The sequence below is a fragment of the Neoarius graeffei genome, chromosome 2 (genome assembly GCF_027579695.1).
Source record: "Neoarius graeffei isolate fNeoGra1 chromosome 2, fNeoGra1.pri, whole genome shotgun sequence".
In the NCBI taxonomy this organism is placed as follows: domain Eukaryota; kingdom Metazoa; phylum Chordata; class Actinopteri; order Siluriformes; family Ariidae; genus Neoarius; species Neoarius graeffei.
In genome coordinates this window covers 104,588,990-104,610,442 of record NC_083570.1, presented here as the reverse complement: position 1 = coordinate 104,610,442, position 21,453 = coordinate 104,588,990, and the positions used below count along the sequence as shown (strand labels likewise).

Below are 21,453 nucleotides of genomic sequence, written 5' to 3'. Positions count from 1 at the left end.
TACCTTTAACTTTTCCAGCCTCTTATTGCCCCTGTCCCAACTTTTTTGAGATGTGTTGCTGTCATGAAATTTCAAATGAGCCAATATTTGGCATGAAATTTCAAAATGTCTCACTTTCGACATTTGATATGTTGTCTATGTTCTATTGTGAATACAATATCAGTTTTTGAGATTTGTAAATTATTGCATTCCATTTTTATTTACAATTTGTACTTTGTCCCAACTTTTTTGGAATCAGGGTTGTACTAGTGTGTGTTACATATGAAGCTGAACTTGTGTATAAGTGTATAAGTGCGGGCAGTGTACTGGTGTGTGTTACATATGAAGCTGAACTTGTGTACAAGTGTGGGCAGTGTACTGGTGTGTGTTACATATGAAGCTGAACTGGTGTACAAGTGTGTACACTGTAAGTGTGTGCAGTGTACTGGTGTGTGTTACATATGAAGCTGAACTTGTGTATAAGTGTGTATAAATGTGTATACAGTACCGTGATCACCCACTATGATGACATTTACACAGCGGTGAAGGTTCATCTGTTTCAGACCGTTCATTAACTGACCGATGATGTTATCAATATCTCTGAGCGGGTTATCCAGCTATCCAGCACACACACACACACACACACACACACACACACACACACACACGTAAATCAAGCATATATGCACACATTTACTTACTTACTTGCTTGCTTTATTTATTTATTTATTTATTTCAGTGTGTTAAATTAGCCACATCACTGTCATATCATTTGCTATTAAAATCTAGTTAAATGTCTCGTAAGTGATTTTCCCTGCAATATTTCACCAAACACTTTATGCTTCATATCATGTGATTTGTTCCGTGTAATGTAATAAGTGCACTGATCTCACCTCACTGCTGAGTGGCCCAAGTCTGTGGCCAAACGTGTCAGGCTGCTCCGAGTGAACTGCATACACATACGGCCTGAGAACAACACACCGATTTCATCATTTCTGTCTCACACTGATGTCATGCACTCATACACTCACACACACTGGCAGGACACTGACTGACTCGACCTTTTTCTATGTGTGAACATTTTGGTCTAGTTTGCTTTTTGAGCTATATTCAAGTAGGGAATTTTATACACCTGGCAACCCTCCTTTGAAGCTCTGGTGAGGTTTTAAAAACGCTCTCTTTTACCACGGCCCCTTTCAAATATGGTTGAGTGTGTATGAAAGAAGATGGCTGACCTTTCATCATCAGGCAGGTGCAGCCAACTCAGCATGGTCAGAATCCTTCTCTCCAGTGGAATCACCCTACACAAACACAGACACACAGACACATACAATATAAAAAGACAGAGAGGGTTTATTCGACCTTGGAAATAAAACAGAGGCGTCTCTGTGTCGACCAGCAGACGTTGACGTCACACACATCTGAGCACTCAAGACTCTGTGACGGACATTAGAACACTTTCCCTGCACTCTAGTGTACTGCACTTCTTAGTGACCACTTATTTGTTCAGGTTCAACCTTTGTGTTCTGTTCTGGCCACAGGAATATCTGAATCAAATTGAACCTGATTGAACATTGGCAAAGTTACAACAAACCTGATGTCATGGACCTTCAGAATCTTTCAGAAAATGTGTGTGTGTGTGTGTGTGTGTGTGTGTGTGTGTGTGTGTGTGTGAGAGAGAGAGACACCAGACTCTGAAAATAAACAAGGTCTTTTGTTAGTTTATGTAAACTGAAGTGGAACAAAGGGGTAGATCAGTTCAACAGGCAAGGATGAATAGCCCAAATGTGTGTGCGTGTGTGTGTGTGTTAGAGAGTGAAATCTTTGTTTGAGTTGATGCCTGGAGGAGATGGAAATGTCATGTGCTGGTTGGATCATATGTATGTGGATGGATCACACATCACCCTTTCCCTCGACACTTTCTGTCAGCCTCACAACCCAATATATGGGCTCTGACTCAAAGGAGAAAAAAAAAAAAAACACACACACACACACCAAAGCAAACACACTTCTTCTAATACACTGTTCTTTAAAAAAAATCCCCAAAGAGTGATTCGATGTCATTTATCCAATCAATCAGTCTCAAACTCTAACATGACAGACCAAAGATCAGTGTGCAGAACAAAAAAGAAAAAAAAGAAAAAAATCACACCACGTGTACTTTTCTAGCAGGATCAGTACTTCTTCAGTCATGTTTGCTCTAACTTTTGAAATACTGCATTATGATTACACAATGGTAGTACCGCTGACGTATTATACATACATAAATTAATTAATAAAATACTTTTAAAAAGTCAATACATTAGGGCCTCCTGTTTCACTTTTTCATATATTGCAGTATAGAGCAGCTTTTCTAGGAGCAGCTAGCCTGATTCTGGCTTGAGCCTTCCAGTAAAGTTCAGTAGGATTATAACGATAGTATAAATACAGTATAATGATAGGATAAAATAGGATAGTATAATGATAGTGTGGGGACAGCACGGTGGTGTAGTGGTTAGTGCTATCGCCTCACAGCGAGAAGGTCCGGGTTCGTGCCCCGTGGCCGGCGAGGGCCTTTCTGTGTGGAGTTTGCATGTTCTCCCCGTGTCCGCGTGGGTTTCCTCCAGGTGCTCCGGTTTTCCCCACAGTCCAAAGACATGCAGGTTAGGTTAACTGGTGACTCTAAATTGACCGTAGGTGTGAATGTGAGTGTGAATGGTTGTCTGTGTCTATGTGTCAGCCCTGTGATGACCTGGCGACTTCTCCAGGGTGTACCCCGCCTTTCGCCCATAGTCAGCTGGGATAAGCTCCAGCTCGCCTGCGACCCTGTAGAACAGGATAAAGTGGCTAGAGATAATGAGATAAGAATGATAGTGTGATAGTAATGTGCCTTGTATCATGCGTTGCTTTTCAGCTAGTTTGATGGCTCCATCAGGCCCTTGCATCACTTACATTAAAAAAAAAACTTTAGTTGGGGTGATTTGACATTTTGGTTTGACCTTTGATGTTGCTTAGCCTCTAAAAGGTTAGAAACCTCTGGTCTGGAACATTATCTACAGATGCCTTGAGCAAAAATGGGACATACTGTGCATCTTTTGGCAAAATCAAATACATGATCCGGGAAATAATTTTGCAAAATGAAGCACATAATCCAGCAATAATTATAATAATAATAAAATGGAAGGAAAGACTGCAGAGGCAAATAGCCGTTATGAGGAGGGATCTATCAAACCTTATGTAAATAGAAAAAGGACCAGTGAAAGATAAAGAAACTAAACCACCAATACAACATCAAATCGGAGAGAGATATTACAACTGCTAAAGAAAAACTACAACAGTAAATTCAAGCCAAATCTCAAAGGGTTAGAAGATTTGAAAAATGATCGAAACAGTTCCAGCAAAAGAAGCAGTTTAGGACAGATGCAAAAAAGTTCTACAGGGAACTTGGCAAAAAGCAGATAAAGGTAGAAGACCCACCAGAAAAAGATGAAATTGAAAACTTCTGGAGTGCGATATGGGAAAATGAAAAACTTCATAATGAGAATGCACAATGGATTGGGGAGCAAGAGGAACTTCTGCAAGCTCAACCAATGAAAAGCTGGGATGAAAATCAATGTACGTGAAGTCACTACTGCCTTGAAGAAGTCCAGTAACTGGAAAGCACCTGGGCCAGACAAAGTGCCAAATTTCTTACCCGCACTGCATGATGATATAGCAGTGAGATACACTGCTATCATAAAAGGTACGGATAAAGATATAGAGTGACTGACACAGGGACTAACATTCCTCTTAATGAAAAATGAGGATGCAAAAGAGCCTATATAGGCCTATAGCGTGCCTACCCATTATGTATAAGATATTAACATCAATTATAGCTGAAAGAACTTATACTTTCCTTGAAAGTAATAATTTACACCCTAAGGAACAAAAAGGATGCAGGAGGGGATCTTATGGTTGTAAGGATCAATTACTTGTAAACAAGATGATCCTTGAAGACATGAAAAGCAGAAAATGGAACCTGAGTACAACGTGGGTTGATTACCGTAAGGCCTTTGACAGTGTTCCACACTTGTGGATCCAAAAGGTGATGGAGCTATACAAGTTATCACCAGCTGTTATCAACTTCATGAAAAATAGCATGAGATTATGGAGTACAACAATAATCAAATCAAATCAAATCAAGTTTATTTGTATAGCGCTTTTAACAATAAACATTGTCGCAAAGCAGCTTTACAGAATTTGAACGACTTAAAACATGAGCTAATTTTATCCCTAATCTATCCCCAATGAGCAAGCCTGTGGCGACGGTGGCAAGGAAAAACTCCCTCAGACGACATGAGGAAGAAACCTCGAGAGGAACCAGACTCAAAAGGGAACCCATCCTCATTTGGGCAACAACAGACAGCCTGACTATAATATATAGTAATAATATATATAATATATATAATAATAATCCTTACACACCTCAAAGGAACAATAAAATTAAGACCCATCCAGATCAAATGTGGCATTTTCCAGGGAGATTCCCTGTCATCATTGTTGTTCTGTCTATCACTAGCGCCTCTCAGCAACATGCTCAAAAAACGGTATATGGCTATAAACTTGATACTGAAATAGTTAATCACCTATTCTATATGGACGATCTGAAATTGTTCACTCAAAATGATGAGCAGCTTGAGGGGGTACTTGTGTCCGTAAAGTTCTTTACTGAGGATATAAAGATGGCATTTGGACTCGACAAATGTGCTAAAGTTACACTTAAACGTGGAAAGCTTACCCAGACGACCTCTATACAACTTGATCTTGACAGAACAATCCAAGAACTTGACCAGGAAGAGTTTCATAAGTACCTCAGAGTAGACGAGGCTGAAGGTATTCAACATCAAACAATAAAAGATAAAATTTGCAAAGAATATTACAGATGTGTCTAATTGGTATTAAGAAGTGAACTTAATGCAAAGAACAGGATCATGGGTATTAATACCCTTATAGTTTTAATATTATCAACTGGAAGATCAGAGAAATACAGAAACTGGATACAAAAACTCGGAAGCTATTTGCAATGTATCGTATGCACCACCCCAAAGCAGATGTAGAGAGACTCTACATATAGTACCACGCGCACATGGGGGCAGAGGTCTGCTACAGCTTGAGTTAGAGTACAAGACAAAAACAATTGGCCTCCAAGTGTACCTTGAACACAGTACTGGCAACTGGTTTATAAACACCATCAGAAGAAGAAATTATACTCGGTTGTGAAAGAAGCTGTTAAGGGTGGCACGGTGGTGTAGTGGTTAGCACGGTCGCCTCACAGCAAGAAGGTTCCGGGTTCGGACCCAGCGGCAGGCAAGGGCCTTTCTGTGTGGAGTTTGCATGTTCTCCCCGTGTCTGCGTGAGTCTCCTCCAGGTGCTCTGGTTTCCCCCACAATCCAAAGACATGCAGTTAGGTTGACGTGGGGCGGCCTTGGGCTGAGGTGCCCTTGAGCAAGGTACCTGACCCCTGATTGCTCCCCGGGCGCTCTGGGCTGCCCACTGCTCTGGGTGTGTGCACGAGTGTGTTCACTGCTTCAGATGGGTTAAATGCAGAGGATGAATTTCACTGTGCTTGAAGTGTGCATGTGACAAATAAAGGTTTCTTTCTTTTTTCTTTCAGATCGCACTTGGGTATAGCCTCTAGCCCTGAGGTGACTCACTCAACATCAAATGTGAAGGCAAGAAACGAGCGAACAAAAGCAAAAAGAGCTGGACTGTCGAAACTTGAAGAAAAATGGGTAGAAAAACCATTACACGGGCAATTTCCACAGAAAATGCAGAAACCAGATGTAGATATTAGAAGGACACATGAATGGCTAAGAAGCTCAGGATTAAAATCAGAAACAGAGGGATTTATTGTAGTAGCGCAGGATCAAAGCCTGCCAACGTGTGTTTACCACCACCACACCATAAATGATGGCGCTGTTATGGGTGGCGAGATGTGGTGAGTTAGGATCCAAAAGCAGAAACACAAACCAGAAAATCCAATTAATAAAAAAAAGATTTAATTGAAGTCTAAGAGAGTAAATGAACAAAATAGCAAAAATAGTCCTGACAAAAACGAGGTAGGCAAAGACAAAATGCTAGTATGAAAAAACATGAAAAATAGTCCGACAAAAACTGTAAACAAAAAATGTAGCACAAAAAACATGAAAAAATGGCAAGACGAAAGTGCAAAAACTGTGGCAAAGAATAGGCAAAAACAGAGAGCAAAAATCCAGGAAGCAATAATGGCACAGAGATGACGTGAGAAACCAACAAGACGTTCTGGCAAAGTCCCCTTCTTCTTCTAAATTTTCTTTAGACAAATTTAACTGCGTTCTTAACTGCATTCACTGCGTTAATGGCTTTCTTAACTGCATTCACTTCCCTCTTCAGTTTTTCTCTTTGTCTGTAGAATTTTAAGCACCTTAAAAGAACATGATCTACATTCTCTCTCACTCCACAAAGTTCACATTTTCCAGATGGATGTTTGTTTATAACGTATAAGCTGTTATTTAATCCAGTATGGCCTACTCTTAGTCTTGTAAACCAAACCTCCTCCTGTCTGGGTAACTAGGTTTGCTACTGGAAATATCTTTTTGTATATTATACAAAAGTGTGGCGGCACGGTGGTGTAGTGGTTAGCGCTGTCGCCTCACAGCAAGAAGGTCCGGGTTCGAGCCCCGGGGCCGGCAAGGGCCTTTCTGTGTGGAGTTTGCATGTTCTCCCCGTGTCCGCGTGGGTTTCCTCCGGGTGCTCCGGTTTCCCCCACAGTCCAAAGACATGCAGGTTAGGTTAACTGGTGACTCTAAATTGACCGTAGGTGTGAATGTGAGTGTGAATGGTTGTCTGTGTCTATGTGTCAGCCCTGTGATGACCTGGCGACTTGTCCAGGGTGTACCCCGCCTTTCGCCCGTAGTCAGCTGGGATAGGCTCCAGCTTGCCTGCGACCCTGTAGAAGGATAAAGCAGCTAGAGATAATGAGATGAGATATAAAAGTGTCTACCTTTCTTCTCCTTATCCCATTCAACTTGCCATATTATGCTAACTTTATGTTTAATGAGTACCTTAACTTCTGATCTACTGAGTGGAATATTTAACTGAACCTCATCTTCTTTGGTTGCCTCTTTTGCCAGCTTGTCTGCTTCCTCATTACCACCAACTCCTTTATGGGCTGGAACCAGGGCAGGAATTTCACGAGGGCCACGGCCCTCGTGCCCTCTCAATTTGGCCTTGTGCCCTTGGAAAAAAATATCTGCTGTAAGGCCACAGTGGCCTTGATGCCCTGCGGTTTTGTAGTCTGCCTCATGACTGCCAATAGGCTTTAACATCACCTGCGTCTATTGAGAAAAAAATACGTCTTTTGACGACATTCTGGATTCTTATTGGGCAACTCATCAGTGGTGGATCGGACTCGAGCCTGGCATGAACCGCTCCGACGTGCTATAATGACACCAATCATCACCAGCCAACCAGAAGACTTAATCAAACGCATCCCCCGCCCACTTGTGTGTCTGAGATGTTGAATTTTCACAGAAGGAGGGAAGAAGTTGACTGAGGTAAGACTGTGTGATAAATTAATGAACGAATAAGAGAGGAATTTCAACATACTGTATAGGGCTTAAGTTTGTTACCGTTAAATAAGCATTGCTTGTACAGTAACGTTATGTCATTATAACGTTGACCCACTTTTAACGTGCCGAGTACCGACTGTAGCCGGTAACAAATGCTAATTAGCTTGCTGTCAAGTTTTTCCTTTGTCGAGCTTTAAGCGTAAGGTCATGGATGTTACTACTGCTTGTTCCTGCCGTAATATGATACGTGATATGTGCTGTTGTCTGTTCATAGCCACTTTTTTAATCTATGCAGTTAGCATTGTTTTGTTACTAGTATTGTATGCTTCTTTTTGCTGTTTAACCGAAGTGTAACTGCTACCATCTTAACAAGATCACCATCGCAAGAGATTTTATCTCATTGTTTTTGGCGTCATTACAACATTAACATTTACTTTTATTCATTTTCATATACATTCTAGTATATGTTCCATTTACAGTCAAACATTTTGATGTACTCCAGGCTCAATTTTGACTAACCAAAAATCTGCGTAGTAGTACAGTCTGAAGATGCTCTTGCACATTCAGTGTCAATTGAACAAAAATTATGGGAGGATATAGGTTTAATAAGTTTTACAATTTTTGAAGTGAGTGATGGATTGATAAGTTTAGATGTGTTCAATATTTTCTTAGTTTCAGACATAATAGTGTAGGAGATGTTTCTTTACCTGCTTGATAGTTTCGACTGAGACTCCAATCTTCCTCAGAAGAGTCATTAGTCCTTAAATTAAATTCGTTATAGACGTGAACTTAAAATCATTGTTTTATTTTATGGCCTTGGTGCCCTGGCTTTTGGCTTTCGTGCCCTCAAAAAATTGACAGCACAAAAGGCCAAGTGGCCTTGCCCCTAAAATGACGAAATTCCAGGCCTGGCTGGAACCCATACAAACTGGATTGATATTCCCTGTTGACTGATTGCAAATAAGATATTATTAATTTCATTCCATAAGTCCTGTCGGCATGATGATTCTCCACTTTGAATGGATGTGAGAGATGACAGAATCAGAAAAAAAAAAAAAACTGCTTTGGGGGCCTAGCTTCTTCTATCCACTGTAATGCAATAATAATGGCAGTCATTTCAGCTGCAAATATGGACAGATGATCTGATGTTCTCTTTTTAATAGAGATTTTGTAATCAGGGATATAAACTGCAATACCTGTTTTACCCTCTGAATCTTTAGATGCATCTGTATAAACTTGTGTTGTATTATAGTACCTACTTCCTAAATATTGCTCTACATTCTGATAGCTAAATCTGGAGGAGTGTATCTCTTTGGTTTCCATGATCACCGTAGGGAAGCAAAACAACCAAGGTGGAGTTGATACCAGGGGCACAGTCTTGCTACAAATGATATCATCTATTCCCGATTGATTTGCTAATTTATTACCATCCCATCCAAAGCTACAAATCTGGGATCTACCATACTCTCAACACTCACTGAGAACTTTTTTAGTAGGGTGTGATGCCTCATGTCCATTTAAATTAATCCAGTAAGCCATACTCAACTTAAGACGTCTGAGGCTTAAAGGCATTTCTCCTGATTCTACTTGTAATGCTGGTATGGAAGAAGTTCGAAATGCACCACAACAAATCCTCAGACTTTTAGCCTGCATTCTATTGAGTTCATTAAGCAATGTCTTCGATGCTGAAAGATACACAATACAGCCATAATCTAAAACTGATCTTATCAGTGCAATATAAATTATTTTAAGGGACATCCCTGAGGCTCCCCAGTTGTACCCTGATAAACATTTCAAAACATTAATGCCCTTTTTGCATTTCTCAATTATTTTCTGAATATGCTCCTTAAATGTTAACTTGACATCAAACCAAACTCCCAAGTACCTAACAATATTAACTTGCTCTAAGGACTGGCTATATAACTTAACCCTCATCCTACCATGCTATTTTACACCTTAATCTTACCATGTGGGGTCCATTTGGACCCCAATACTTTTCTTTAAAATTAAAGCTTATAAAGACAAAATCACCAGATAAGTTTTGTTCAGAACATCTTGTATTAATAACAGCAATACACTAAAGGGCCCAAGGCATAAAGAACACACTTAACCTTCATCCTACCAGCCAATTTTACACACACAAACTACCAGGCGGGGTCCGTATGGACCCCAGGAGGGAACACCTTGAAATCAATGCAGTAAGAACCAATTCAATGCAGCAAACAGACATAACTTTATTGAAGAACAAAATCCACTATGGCTGAATATCAATGATGTATTATAAATGCAATAACATTGCAATAATATTGCAATAACTAGCATACATGTAGCAAATTATAGCGCCACAAAAAAAAATTGCCATTATATACAGTACATGATTTTTGCAGCTCATGCAGCTGTAAAACATTCTGGATTACAACTTAGGTCTTTTCTTACAGAATTTAAAACAAAAAAGTAATTGTAAAATAATTTAGGGCTTTTGTTTTGCAGCCTGTGCTTATTGCAGCAGTGGGGTCCACACGGACCCCAAGAAGGAATGCCTTGGTAGTTTCATTATGGAACATAAAAGAAATAAAAGAAGTTAACTTTCAGTGTGCTATTCAATTATAAAATGAAAGACAGATAAACTTTACTCTGGGGTCCAGTTGGACCCCAGTAACAAATTAATTATACCTTCACAATGCAAAAAGCTGATCTTCCGGTGCTTTAGTGTTTTAATTAAGACATAAATTCCGACAAATTCATAAAACGGTGAGGCAGTATGTCACATATTTTTAAAATGGCAAACAAACATATAGGTGCGGGGTCCAGATGGACCCCACTTGGTAGGATGAAGGTTAAGCTCTAGTGTGGGACTTACTCTTTTCCTTGAAAAACAAATAAATTGAGTATTTTCTACAGACAAATGAAAACCCCACTCACATGCCCATTTTTCTACCTTGTTGATAGCCAATTGCATTTTAGTTCTAATATTATCAATATTTCGTCCTTTTACCCACAAAGCTCCATCATCAGCATATAATGCTCTATTGATTCTAATGTCATCTATTTTATTAAAAACATCATTAATCATAATGTTGAACAGTACTGGACTGCATACACTACCCTGAGGTGTTCCATTTTCTATTGAATAGATGTTAGAGAAGTTAACCCCAACTCTTACTTCTATTGTTCTATCCTTTAAGAAGTCTCTCATCCAGTTAAACATCTTGCCACCAATACCCATCCTATTCAGCTTAATTAACAACCCCTCCTTCCATAGCATATCATTATGCTTTCTCTATATCAAATAATGTTGCTAAAACTGATTCTTTATTGACTTATGCTTTCCTTATTTCATTTTCTAAACATACAATAGGGTCCATTGTAGTACGTCCACTACGGAACCTGATATGGTGTGGGGAGACAAGACCTCTTTTTTTCAATTTCATACACTAGCCTTCTAGTGATCATTCTTTCCATAATCTTACATAAATTAGATGTTAATGCTATTGGCCTATAACTTTTAACTTCAGTTTTATCCTTCCCTGGTTTTCCAATTGGAACCGCTACAGAATGTTTCCAACACAAAGGCAATCTACCTTGCTCCCAAATCTTATTAAAAAGACTTAAAATTGCATATTTAGCCACGCCATTGACTTCATTAATCATTTTATAACATATACCATCTTTCCCTGAAGTGTTCCTAACCCCATTTAACGCTCTAAGTTCAAATAATGCAAAATCCTTATCAAGTACACTCACTTATTACCTGCTTTTCCAGTAACCCTTTATTCTCATCTATTACTTTAACTCTCCAAGACAATTATCAGTTAAGTTCTGTGAACTATGAACCTTAACAAAACTTTTCGCAAGCATCTCTGCTTTCTCTTGATTAGTTATTGCCTCCACATCATTGTTTTTAATCACAGGTAAGGAAAACTCCTTTCTAATGCCTCCCATCTTTTTAATCATGCTCCAAATATCATCCACTTTGGCTTCCGCCCCTATTTTAGAACAGAAATCACGCCAATATTTCCTTTTAACTTCTCTTACAATTCTTTTAACTTTTGATTGAGATTTTTTGTATTCCATTAAATTGGAATGGTTTGATTTAACAATTTTGAAAGCTTTATTTCTAGCTTTAATTGCTTCCTTACAATCATCTGACCACCAAGGTACCATTCTCTTTTTCCTCATCCCAGAAGATTTGCCAAGAACCTCTTCTGCTGACTCACATAATATATTTGTAATAATTGAGTTTAACTCAAGGGGCGGCACGGTGGTGTAGTGGTTAGCGCTGTCGCCTCAAAGCAAGAAGGTCCGGGTTCGAGCCCCGTGGCCGGCGAGGGCCTTTCTGTGTGGAGTTTGCATGTTCTCCCCGTGTCCGCGTGGGTTTCCTCCGGGTGCTCCGGTTTCCCCACAGTCCAAAGACATGCAGGTTAGGTTAACTGGTGACTCTAAATTGACCATAGGTGTGAATGTGAGTGTGAATGGTTGTCTGTGTCTATGTGTCAGCCCTGCGATGACCTGGCGACTTGTCCAGGGTGTACCCCGCCTTTCGCCCATAGTCAGCTGGGATAGGCTCCAGCTTGCCTGCGACCCTGTAGAACAGGATAAAGCGGCTAGAGATAATGAGATGAGATGAGTTTAACTCATCAACATCATTACTCATATCTGATATTATTCCCATCAGCCTACCACTTGCCTTCATGCTATATAACCCCCAATTTGCTTCTCTCATTTTCCATCTTGGAAACCAATTCTCTTCAAAGCACACATTTTAATTTCTAATACTTAACCATATAATATAGTGATCACTACCAAGAGAATTTTCATTTACCTCCCACTCACTTACCCCTGCTATCTGATCAGATACTATTGTAAGATCTATTGCTGATTCTATTCCATGATATGCATCAAACCTAGTGTTCCTTCCATCATTTAAACAAACCAACTTATAATCATCCATAAACTCCTCAATAGTGCTCCCATTTTTATCCACCTTAGTATCTCCCCACAGAGTGTTATGTGCATTAAAATCTCCACACAGTACTCACTTTCCATTTATCCCCCCACACATACCATCTCTCTCAAAATTCTTTTACCAGGGTTATAAAAGTTGCCAATTTTAATCTTAGTTTTACCTACCCAAATCTCAACCAGAACTGGTTCAACCTCTTTATATTTAAAGCTCGGTAATTAATCCCTTGCTGAATGAATGTCCACCTCCTGCAGTATCCCTGTCTTTACGCACTGCTATGTATCCATATATTATAAAATCAAGTGATGGTTTTAACCAGGTTTCCTGTATACAGATAATGTTTGGTTTAACAACTTGTTCCTCAATAAAGTGTTTTAGTTCCTGACCATTAGCAATTAAGCTCCTGGCATTCCACTGTAGAATAGATAAAGTCATTATTTACTGCCACATGGTGCTTGACTATCAGATACCCCTAATACCATATTGTGAATGGAATCAACTGACAATTCATGACTCTCTAGATACTTTTCCGCTGATTTTTTAATTATTTTTATTCTATCAGTTCTACTTGCTACTTGGGCTGAGCAATTAACCACTTCCACCATAAAAGCAATGAAAATTTTCTTATCCACAATTAAAGTCTCTTCAGTTACTTTACAGTATTTCTGAGTCATTTGAGTTTGACTCGGGGGTAAAACTACAGGAGTCATACCTACTTTAACCCTTGATATACCATGCAAGCACAGCAGAGATGCTTCAACAAGGACACACAGCCATCTGGGGCAGACTGCCAAGGACATCAACAATCACATGGAGAATGTGAGCATGTTGTTAACAATGGGCAGCCACAAATATCTGCATCGCCCATCCAGATTGAGGACCTGACCAAAGACAATCATGCCAAGGCTGCATCATCCACATCTCAACCCCATGCAAGTATCACAGAGACTGTCAGGGAGACAGTCACCACAGAGACAGTCATGGAGACACTCACAAAGACCTCACCAAAGTCCCAATCTCAGTCTCGCTCTTCTGACTTTATTGTACCATCCCCGTCTCCCCCCTGCATGGATTTCCCTAAAAGTATGCAGAGATTGCTGCCAATGGCTACACTCTCTTTTTCCAGCCCAAATCATTCGCGACAAGCAGTGTACCCAGTTCATTGAAAATCAACCAACAGACTGAACTGTGTTCACCCAGGACTTTCAGCTGGCTACCAATCTTTTTCACCATCTAAAAAATACATGACATCACTCCTTCCCCCTCCCAACCTCATGGAATATACAGAGAGTCTTGTATGATGTGCTGTGGGTCCCTGCATTGGGCGTAGTTTTGAAAACAAGCTGGGACCCAGTATGCCTATGCCATTCTCTATTCTTGTGTTGATAAGAAATAGAAAACATAGAGCATATTTAACCCAGGGGGTAAACCAGTCTAGTCTCCTTCCTGTTTCAAAACAACATCAGAGTGCCCAAGCGGATATTACTTCTAGACTTTCTGTAAAGCTAGCTCTTCTGAACATTAGATCACTTTCAAACAAGTCATTTTTAATTAATGATCTTATTTGCAAACACAATCTTGATTTTTTTGCTTCTAACTGAAACATGGCTGGATCAAGCAAAGAGTGCTACCACCCTTATTGAAGCAGCTCCCCAAAATTTTAATTTCATGAGTGCTACCCGACATGGGAAAGGTGGAGGGATCGCAAATATATTCAAAGCCTCTTTTCAATGTAAACAGTCCTCACTTGGTGATTTTACATCCTTTGAACACTTATGTGCACTTGTTACATGCTCTCCTACCATACTGTTATTAACTGTTTACAGGCCTCCGAGACATTCAGCCAAAGTTTTTCTGGAAGAGTTTGGTGAACTGTTGTCAGTCATTTGCTTGGAGTTTGACTGTCTTATTATATCTGGGGATTTTAACTTGCATGTAGATAATCCTGAAAACACTTATGCCAGAGAACTACTTGCACTTATTGACAACTTCAATCTAGTTGTAGTACAGTACAACATGTACAGGGGCCGACCCACTCTCGTGGTCATACCCTTGACCTCGTTATCGCAAAGGGTCTTACTGTTTCTACTACTGTTGTTGACCTGGCTTTATCTGATCATTTCTGTGTTTTCTCTGATGTCTCTATGTCCCCTCACATTCAGAACAGCTCAATGACTATGGGTAGGCGAGTCATAAACGACAACACGTGTTCTCTTTGAGCAAGCTCTCTCACGGATTTCAACTGAAATGTCAGACTCTGTAGACGACTTAATGGAAATTTTGAATTTAAATATGACCCAAATTATGGATGATATTGCTCCATTCAAAATCAAGAGTCAATGACAAGCAGAAAGCACCATGGAAGCAATACCCAGCTGTTAAACTGCTAAAGAGAGAATGTAGGAAGACTGAAAGAAAATGGTGCAAATCTAAACTTCACATCCATTATCAAATCCATAAAGAGATGCTTTGTAAATATAATTATGAAATTGGTAAAGCAAGACAGTCTTTCGGCGGCACGGTGGTGTAGTGGTTAGCGCTGTCGCCTCACAGCAAGAAGGTCCTGGGTTCGAGCCCCGGGGCCGGCGAGGGCCTTTCTGTGTGGAGTTTGCATGTTCTCCCCGTGTCCGCGTGGGTTTCCTCCGGGTGCTCCGGTTTCCCCCACAGTCCAAAGACATGCAGGTTAGGTTAACTGGTGACTCTAAATTGACTGTAGGTGTGAATGTGAGTGTGAATGGTTGTCTGTGTCTATGTGTCAGCCCTGTGATGACCTGGCGACTTGTCCAGGGTGTACCCCGCCTTTCGCCTGTAGTCAGCTGGGATAGGCTCCAGCTTGCCTGCGACCCTGTAGAAGGATAAAGCGGCTAGAGATAATGAGATGAGATGAGATGAGATGAGATGAAGACAGTCTTTCTTCTCCAACATCATCAACAGGAATATGAACAATGCCCATGTGCTATTTTCAACAGTAGAGAAGCTAACTAATCCCCCACCACAATTAGCACCTGAACTTCTCTCAGTTAATAAATGCAATGAGTTTGCATCCTTCTTCAAAGGTAAAATTGATAAAATACATCAGAATATTGCTCATAATATATCTTAGTTGCAAATAACTGAAAAGCTGCAATCACCAGTGACACAGACAGACAATTTCAAGACAATGTCAGACTTTTGTCTGATTGATTTTGAGACTCTTGAAAAAACTGCACAAACTCTCAGTTCCTCAACATCTGAATTGGACATTCTGCCCACCAACTTTTTTAAGTCTGTTCTTCACCTCATAATTACAGATGTGCTTCAGATTATAAATACATCCCTAGAGACTGGCATTTTTCCTGTGTCCCTGAAAAAAGCCGTTGTAAAGCCCCTACTTAAAAAGAATAATCTGGATGCTTCAGTATTGAACAACTCCAGGCCAATATCAAATCTACCATTCATCGGGAAAATCCTTGAAAAAATTGTCTTCAATCAATTAACTGCTTTCTTGATATCAAACAGCTGTTTTGATAACTTTCAGTCAGGATATCGTGCCAATCACAGCACTGAAACAGCGCTGATTAAAGTTATAAATGACACGTCTTAATACTGATGCAGGCAAAACATCGGTCCTGGTGTTACTGGACCTCAGTGCAGCTTTTGATACTGTTGATCACAACATACTGCTATATCGACTTGAACACTGGGTTGGGTTGACTGGTAAAGTTATCAATTGGTTAAAATCATACTTAGAAGCTTCTTTGTTACCATGGGAAATTGTACCTCAACATCAATGTCCTTGACCTGTGGTGTCCCCCAGGGGTCAATCCTTGGACCATTACTATTCAACCTTTATATGCTCCCACTTGGACAAATTATCAAGAACAACTCAATTTTGTATCACTGCTATGCAGATGACACCCAAATGTATTTTGCTCTATCACCTAATGATTATGGCTCCCTTGAATGTCTCTACCAGTGTATCAACCAAATCAACAACTGGATGTCACAAAATTTTCTTCATCTGAACACAGATAAAACAGAAGTAATTCTATTTGGGAAAAAAGATGAAAGACTCAGGATTACCACTATTCTTGACACAAAGGGGATTAAAACAAAAGATATGGTTAAAAATCTTGGTGTTTTCATTGACAGCGAGCTAAACTTTGACAGTCACATGAAAGCAATCACTAAATCGGCATTTTATCACCTAAAAAACATTTCCAGACTAAGAGGACTTATGTCAAAAAATGATCTGGAAAAACTTATACATGCCTTCATCTCTAGTAGGGTTGACTATTGCAATGGCCTTTTCACAGGCCTGCCAAAAAAGACCATCAAACGACTTCAGGTGATTCAAAATGCAGCGGCTAGGGTTCTCACACGAACAAAAAGAACAGAGCACATTACTCCAATTCTAAGGTCCCTTCACTGGCTTCCAGTAAGCTACAGAATTGACTTTAAAGCATTGCTGCTGGTGTACAAATCTCTAAATGGTACAGGGCCCAATTACCTCTCTGATATGTTGCAGCGGCCTAACCCAATTAGATCTACCAGATCGCAGCAGCAAAATTTACTGGTAAAACCTGTTGTTAAAACAAAGTGTGGTGAAGCAGCTTTTAGCTACTATGCAGTACAGCTATGGAACCAACTCCCAGAGGACATTAAAAATGCTCCTGCTGTTGGCAGCTTCAAATCTAGACTAAAGACCAAGCTGTTCTCAGATGCTTTCTGCTAACTGATAAATATCATCATCTTTACATGTTTTAAACTTTACTTAACTTTTACAGTCTTTGCATGTTTTAAACTTTACTTAACTTTTATTCCATTTTATTCTGCTGTTTTTACTGAACTTTTACTTCATTTTATTACTTTATTTCTACTATTGTTTAATTCTCATATTATTTTTATTTTTCTCTCTTCTTCCCCCTTTATTTTATGTAATTTTATTTTCTATTGTTTACTGTTTTGCCTTACCTCTGTAAAGCACATTGAACTACCACTGTGTATGAAATGCGCCATATAAATAAACTTGCCTTGCCTTGCCTTGATTTTGCTTGGTTTTCTTTGTCAACCTTTTTAATAGCTTCAGCATAAGTAACACTCTCCTTCACCTTAACACTTTGCACTTGAATTGCTCTTTTATACATCTCGCACCCTGTATAGGCCGCACTGTGTTCACCTCCACAGGTACAGCACTTGATTTTTGTTCCTTCCTCACATTTACCATATTCATGTTCGCCTCCACATTTAGCACACCTAAGTTTTGACTTGCACACAGAAGAAATGTGTCCACATCACTGACATTTAAAGCATCTAATTGGTAGGGGGATGTAAGGCCTTGTCATATAACTTATATATCTAATCATGATCCACTCAGGCATCTTAACCTCATCCAACACTAACTAGACAGACAAACTTGGTCCTTTAATTCCACTCCTAAGCAAACGCTTGACTCTGTTGATTTTAACTCTTTTTACATTGCTTTTAATATCGTCCTCTAACAAATCAGTCGATACACCTGATATCACTGCCATTATTCTACCTCTTTCTTCCCAGTCTTGGGCTTTAACATGTTTCCCCAGTAAAGTTTTAAGCTTCATTAATCCCATTCTCTGATCTCTATCTTGACAAACAACTAACAGGTTACCATCTTTTAACGTTCTGATGGAGCGAACTTCACCTACTTGCCTATAAATGGCTTCACTGACTTTCAATGGGTTTAATATACAGGGGGTTTGAAATCGCATCACAACTTTAACATCAATCCTCAATCTTTTCACTTCATCTTGTTTAGCTTTCACCTTTCTTTTCTTCGATGCTCTTTGAACGAAATTCCATTTACCTGACTTATCTTCACTTATATTACTCTCACGGTCATTCTCTTCTGAAAATTCCTCCAAATCATTAGTTTCACACTCATCTAGAACCCCTTTCAATCCATGATCGCACCCCAGTCCACCAAACGCCAGCTGCACTGAATCTGGCAGCTCTTTTGCATTCACGGATGCACTCATCGCGTCCCCAAGCCTCAACCTGGCAAAGTCCCCTTCTGAGAACAGCCCTTTTATGCACAGCAGAGCAAACCAGGAAGTGGATGCCAGCAAGGTGGAAGTCCCGTCCCATATCCGGATTGCGCTGAACTGGGAGATAATGATTCTCCAGAGTGGAAGTCCAGGGCGGATCATAACAGTACACCCCCCCCCCCCCCGGTTTCCAGTCCAGCAAAGGACTGGAAACCAGAAGTTTAAGCTGTGATACATGAAAGGTAGGGTGAACACGTCGCATGGTGAGTAGAAATGCCAATCTAACGGAACATGGGTTAATTACCTTCTTGATGAGGAAGGGTTCAAGGAACCTGGGTGCCAGCTTGCGAGAGATGGCCCTAAGTGGCAGGTGGCACGTGGAGAGCATAACTCATTGGCCCACTCGGTAGGTGGGTGGCTTGGAGCGATGTTTGTCAGCCTGCTTCTTGGATGTGAGTGCGGAGTGAATGAGTCTTCTCCAGGCCAATGCTCACATCCTCCTGCAGTGGTGTATAAAGGTCTGGGCTGATGGTACGGTGACCTCCTCCTCCTGGCTGGGGAAAAGTGGTGGTTGGTACCCTAGTGAGCACTGGAACGGAGAGAGACCTGTGGCAGAGGAAGGGAGAGTCTTATGTGCGTATTCGATCCAAGGTAGGTACTTGCTCCAAGAACTGGCATCCCTGGACGCCATGCACCTGAGTGCAACCTCCAAAGCCTGGTTAGCCCGTTCTGCCTGGCTGTTGGTCTGTGGGTGGAAGCCTGAGGAGAGACTACAGGTGGCCCCGATGAGTTTGCGGAAGGCTCTCCAGAACTGTGCAGTGAACTGAGGACCCCGGTCAGAAACTATGTCGGCAGCCAGACCATGTAGGTGGAAAACGTGGTGGATGAATAGTTCTGCGGTCTCTTTGGCTGAGGGGAGCTTGGGCAGAGGAATGAAATGGACAGTCTTAGAAAAACAGTCAATGACAGTGAGGATGCATGTATTGCCACCTGAGTTGGGGAGTCCTGTGATGAAGTCCAGGGTGATGTGAGACCAAGGTCGATGCGGAGTAGGAAGGGGTCTTAGTAGGCCGGCAGGGGGTCGATTGGCTGTCTTGTTCTGGGAGCATATGTCGCAGGCTGCCACAAACTCCTGGACGTCCTCCTTGATGGATGGCCACCAAAAGCGCTGCTAGATGAGAGCCAGGGTTCGGGCGGCTCCTGGATGACAGGCCAACTTGGAACCGTCACCCCACTGCAGCACCTGAGTTCGCACATGACGGGACAAACAGATGGTTACGAGGAATATTGTTGGAGTTACCTTCACCGGGGTCCTGCTCCAGGGCCTTCTGCATGAGCATCTCAACCTCTAAAATAGCGGCTCCCACCAGGCAGCGTGGAGGATGGATAGTCTCGGGTGGCTTAGACTCCTCTTGGTGGGAAGAGAACATCCTGGACAGGGCGTCGGGTTTGCCGTTCTTGGAACCTGGGCAGTAGGAGAGCGTGAAGTTGAATCGGGAGAAAAAGAGAGACCAACGGGCTTGACGGGAGTTGAGACATTTGGCAGACTTGAGATACTCCAAGTTTTTATGATCGGTCCAGACTAGGAACGGGAGGTCAGACCCCTCGAGCCAGTGCCTCCACTCCTCCAAGGCTAGTTTCACAGCCAGTAGTTCATGGTCGCCGATGTCGTAGTTTCGTTCAGCTGCGGATAGCTGGCAGGAGAAGAAGGAGCATGGGTGGACCTTGTTGTCGTTGGCCCTCTGGGATAGGATGGCTCCAACTCCTGACTCGGAGGCGTCGACCTCGACGATAAACTGCTTGGTAGAATCGGGTATGGTGAGAATGGGTGCTGTGGTAAACCTGTGCTTGAGACTGGAAAAGGGTTTTTCTGCTTTCTCCCCCCACTTGAACTTGGTCTTGGTCGAGGTCAGGGCTGAGAGAGGTCTGGTCACCATGCTAAAGTTGCGGATGAAACGCCTATAAAAGTTGGCGAACCCCAGGAAGCGCTGGAGCTCTCATCTTGAAGATGGGGTGGGCCAGTCAGCGACTGCCTCCAACTTGAGGGGGTCCATCTGGATCTTGGCTGGTGAAATGATGAACCCCAGGAATGAGACAGAGCCTTGGTGGAACTCGATCTTCTCTGCCTTAACGAACAGCTTATTCTCCAGCAGGTGTTGAAGAACCTGCCGGACGTGACCCCGATGTTCCTCCAGGGAGCGAGAGAAAATCAAGATATCGTCCAGGTAAACAAAGACAAAGGTGTTAAGAAAGTCCTTCAAGACATCATTAACCAATGCTTGAAATACCGCAGGCGCGCTAGTCAGGCCAAAAGGGACTACGAGGTACTCATAGTGGCCTGTGGTGGTGTTGAAGGCTGTCTTCCACTTGTCCCCTTCCCTGAGCCTAACTAGGTGATAGGCATTGCATAAGTCCAGTTTAGTGAACACCTTAGCTCCCTGGAGTAGTTTGAAGGCTGTAGTAATGAGTGGTAGTGGGTAGCAGTTCTTGACTGTGATGGCGTTGAGACCTCGATAGTCAATGTGGGGCGGAACGACTTGTCTTTCTTCTCCATGAGGAAGAATCCTACCCCTGCTGGGGAGGAGGAAGGGCAGATGATCCCAGCTGCCAGAGACTCAGTGATGTATTTCTCCATGGCTTGTCTCTCGGCGGGGGAAAGAGAGTAGAGACGTCCCTTGGGTGGCACCGTCCCTGGCAGGAGGTCGATACCGCAGTCATAGGGCCTATGAGGGGGAAGGGACACTGCTTGGGTCTTACTGAAGACAGGCTTGAGGTCCAGATACTCCAGAAGCACATGACAAAGGTCGGGAAACTCGCTGGCTGAGGGCAGAGGTGGTATGGCGGGAGATAGAGCGGAGTTCAGGCAGGAGGCCAGGCAGGAAGGACTCCAGCCTAAGATGGTGTGGTCAGTCCAGTTTAGGTGGGGGTTGTGCTGCATCAA

The 21,453-nt window shown here is 41.7% G+C and overlaps 1 protein-coding gene across 1 annotated transcript in view; it reads right to left on the bottom strand.

Moving 5' to 3' along the window:
- enpp2l (ectonucleotide pyrophosphatase/phosphodiesterase 2-like) overlaps positions 1 to 21,453 on the bottom strand; it is a 136,019-nt gene that overhangs the window by 61,284 nt on the left and 53,282 nt on the right. Inside the window, exons 10-12 of the mRNA XM_060915315.1 lie at positions 1,215 to 1,280; positions 873 to 945; positions 488 to 596 (exon numbers count right to left, since the gene is read on the bottom strand). Of these exons, the coding sequence (XP_060771298.1) occupies positions 488 to 596; positions 873 to 945; positions 1,215 to 1,280 (248 nt within the window). The remainder of the gene's footprint in view (positions 1 to 487; positions 597 to 872; positions 946 to 1,214; positions 1,281 to 21,453) is intronic.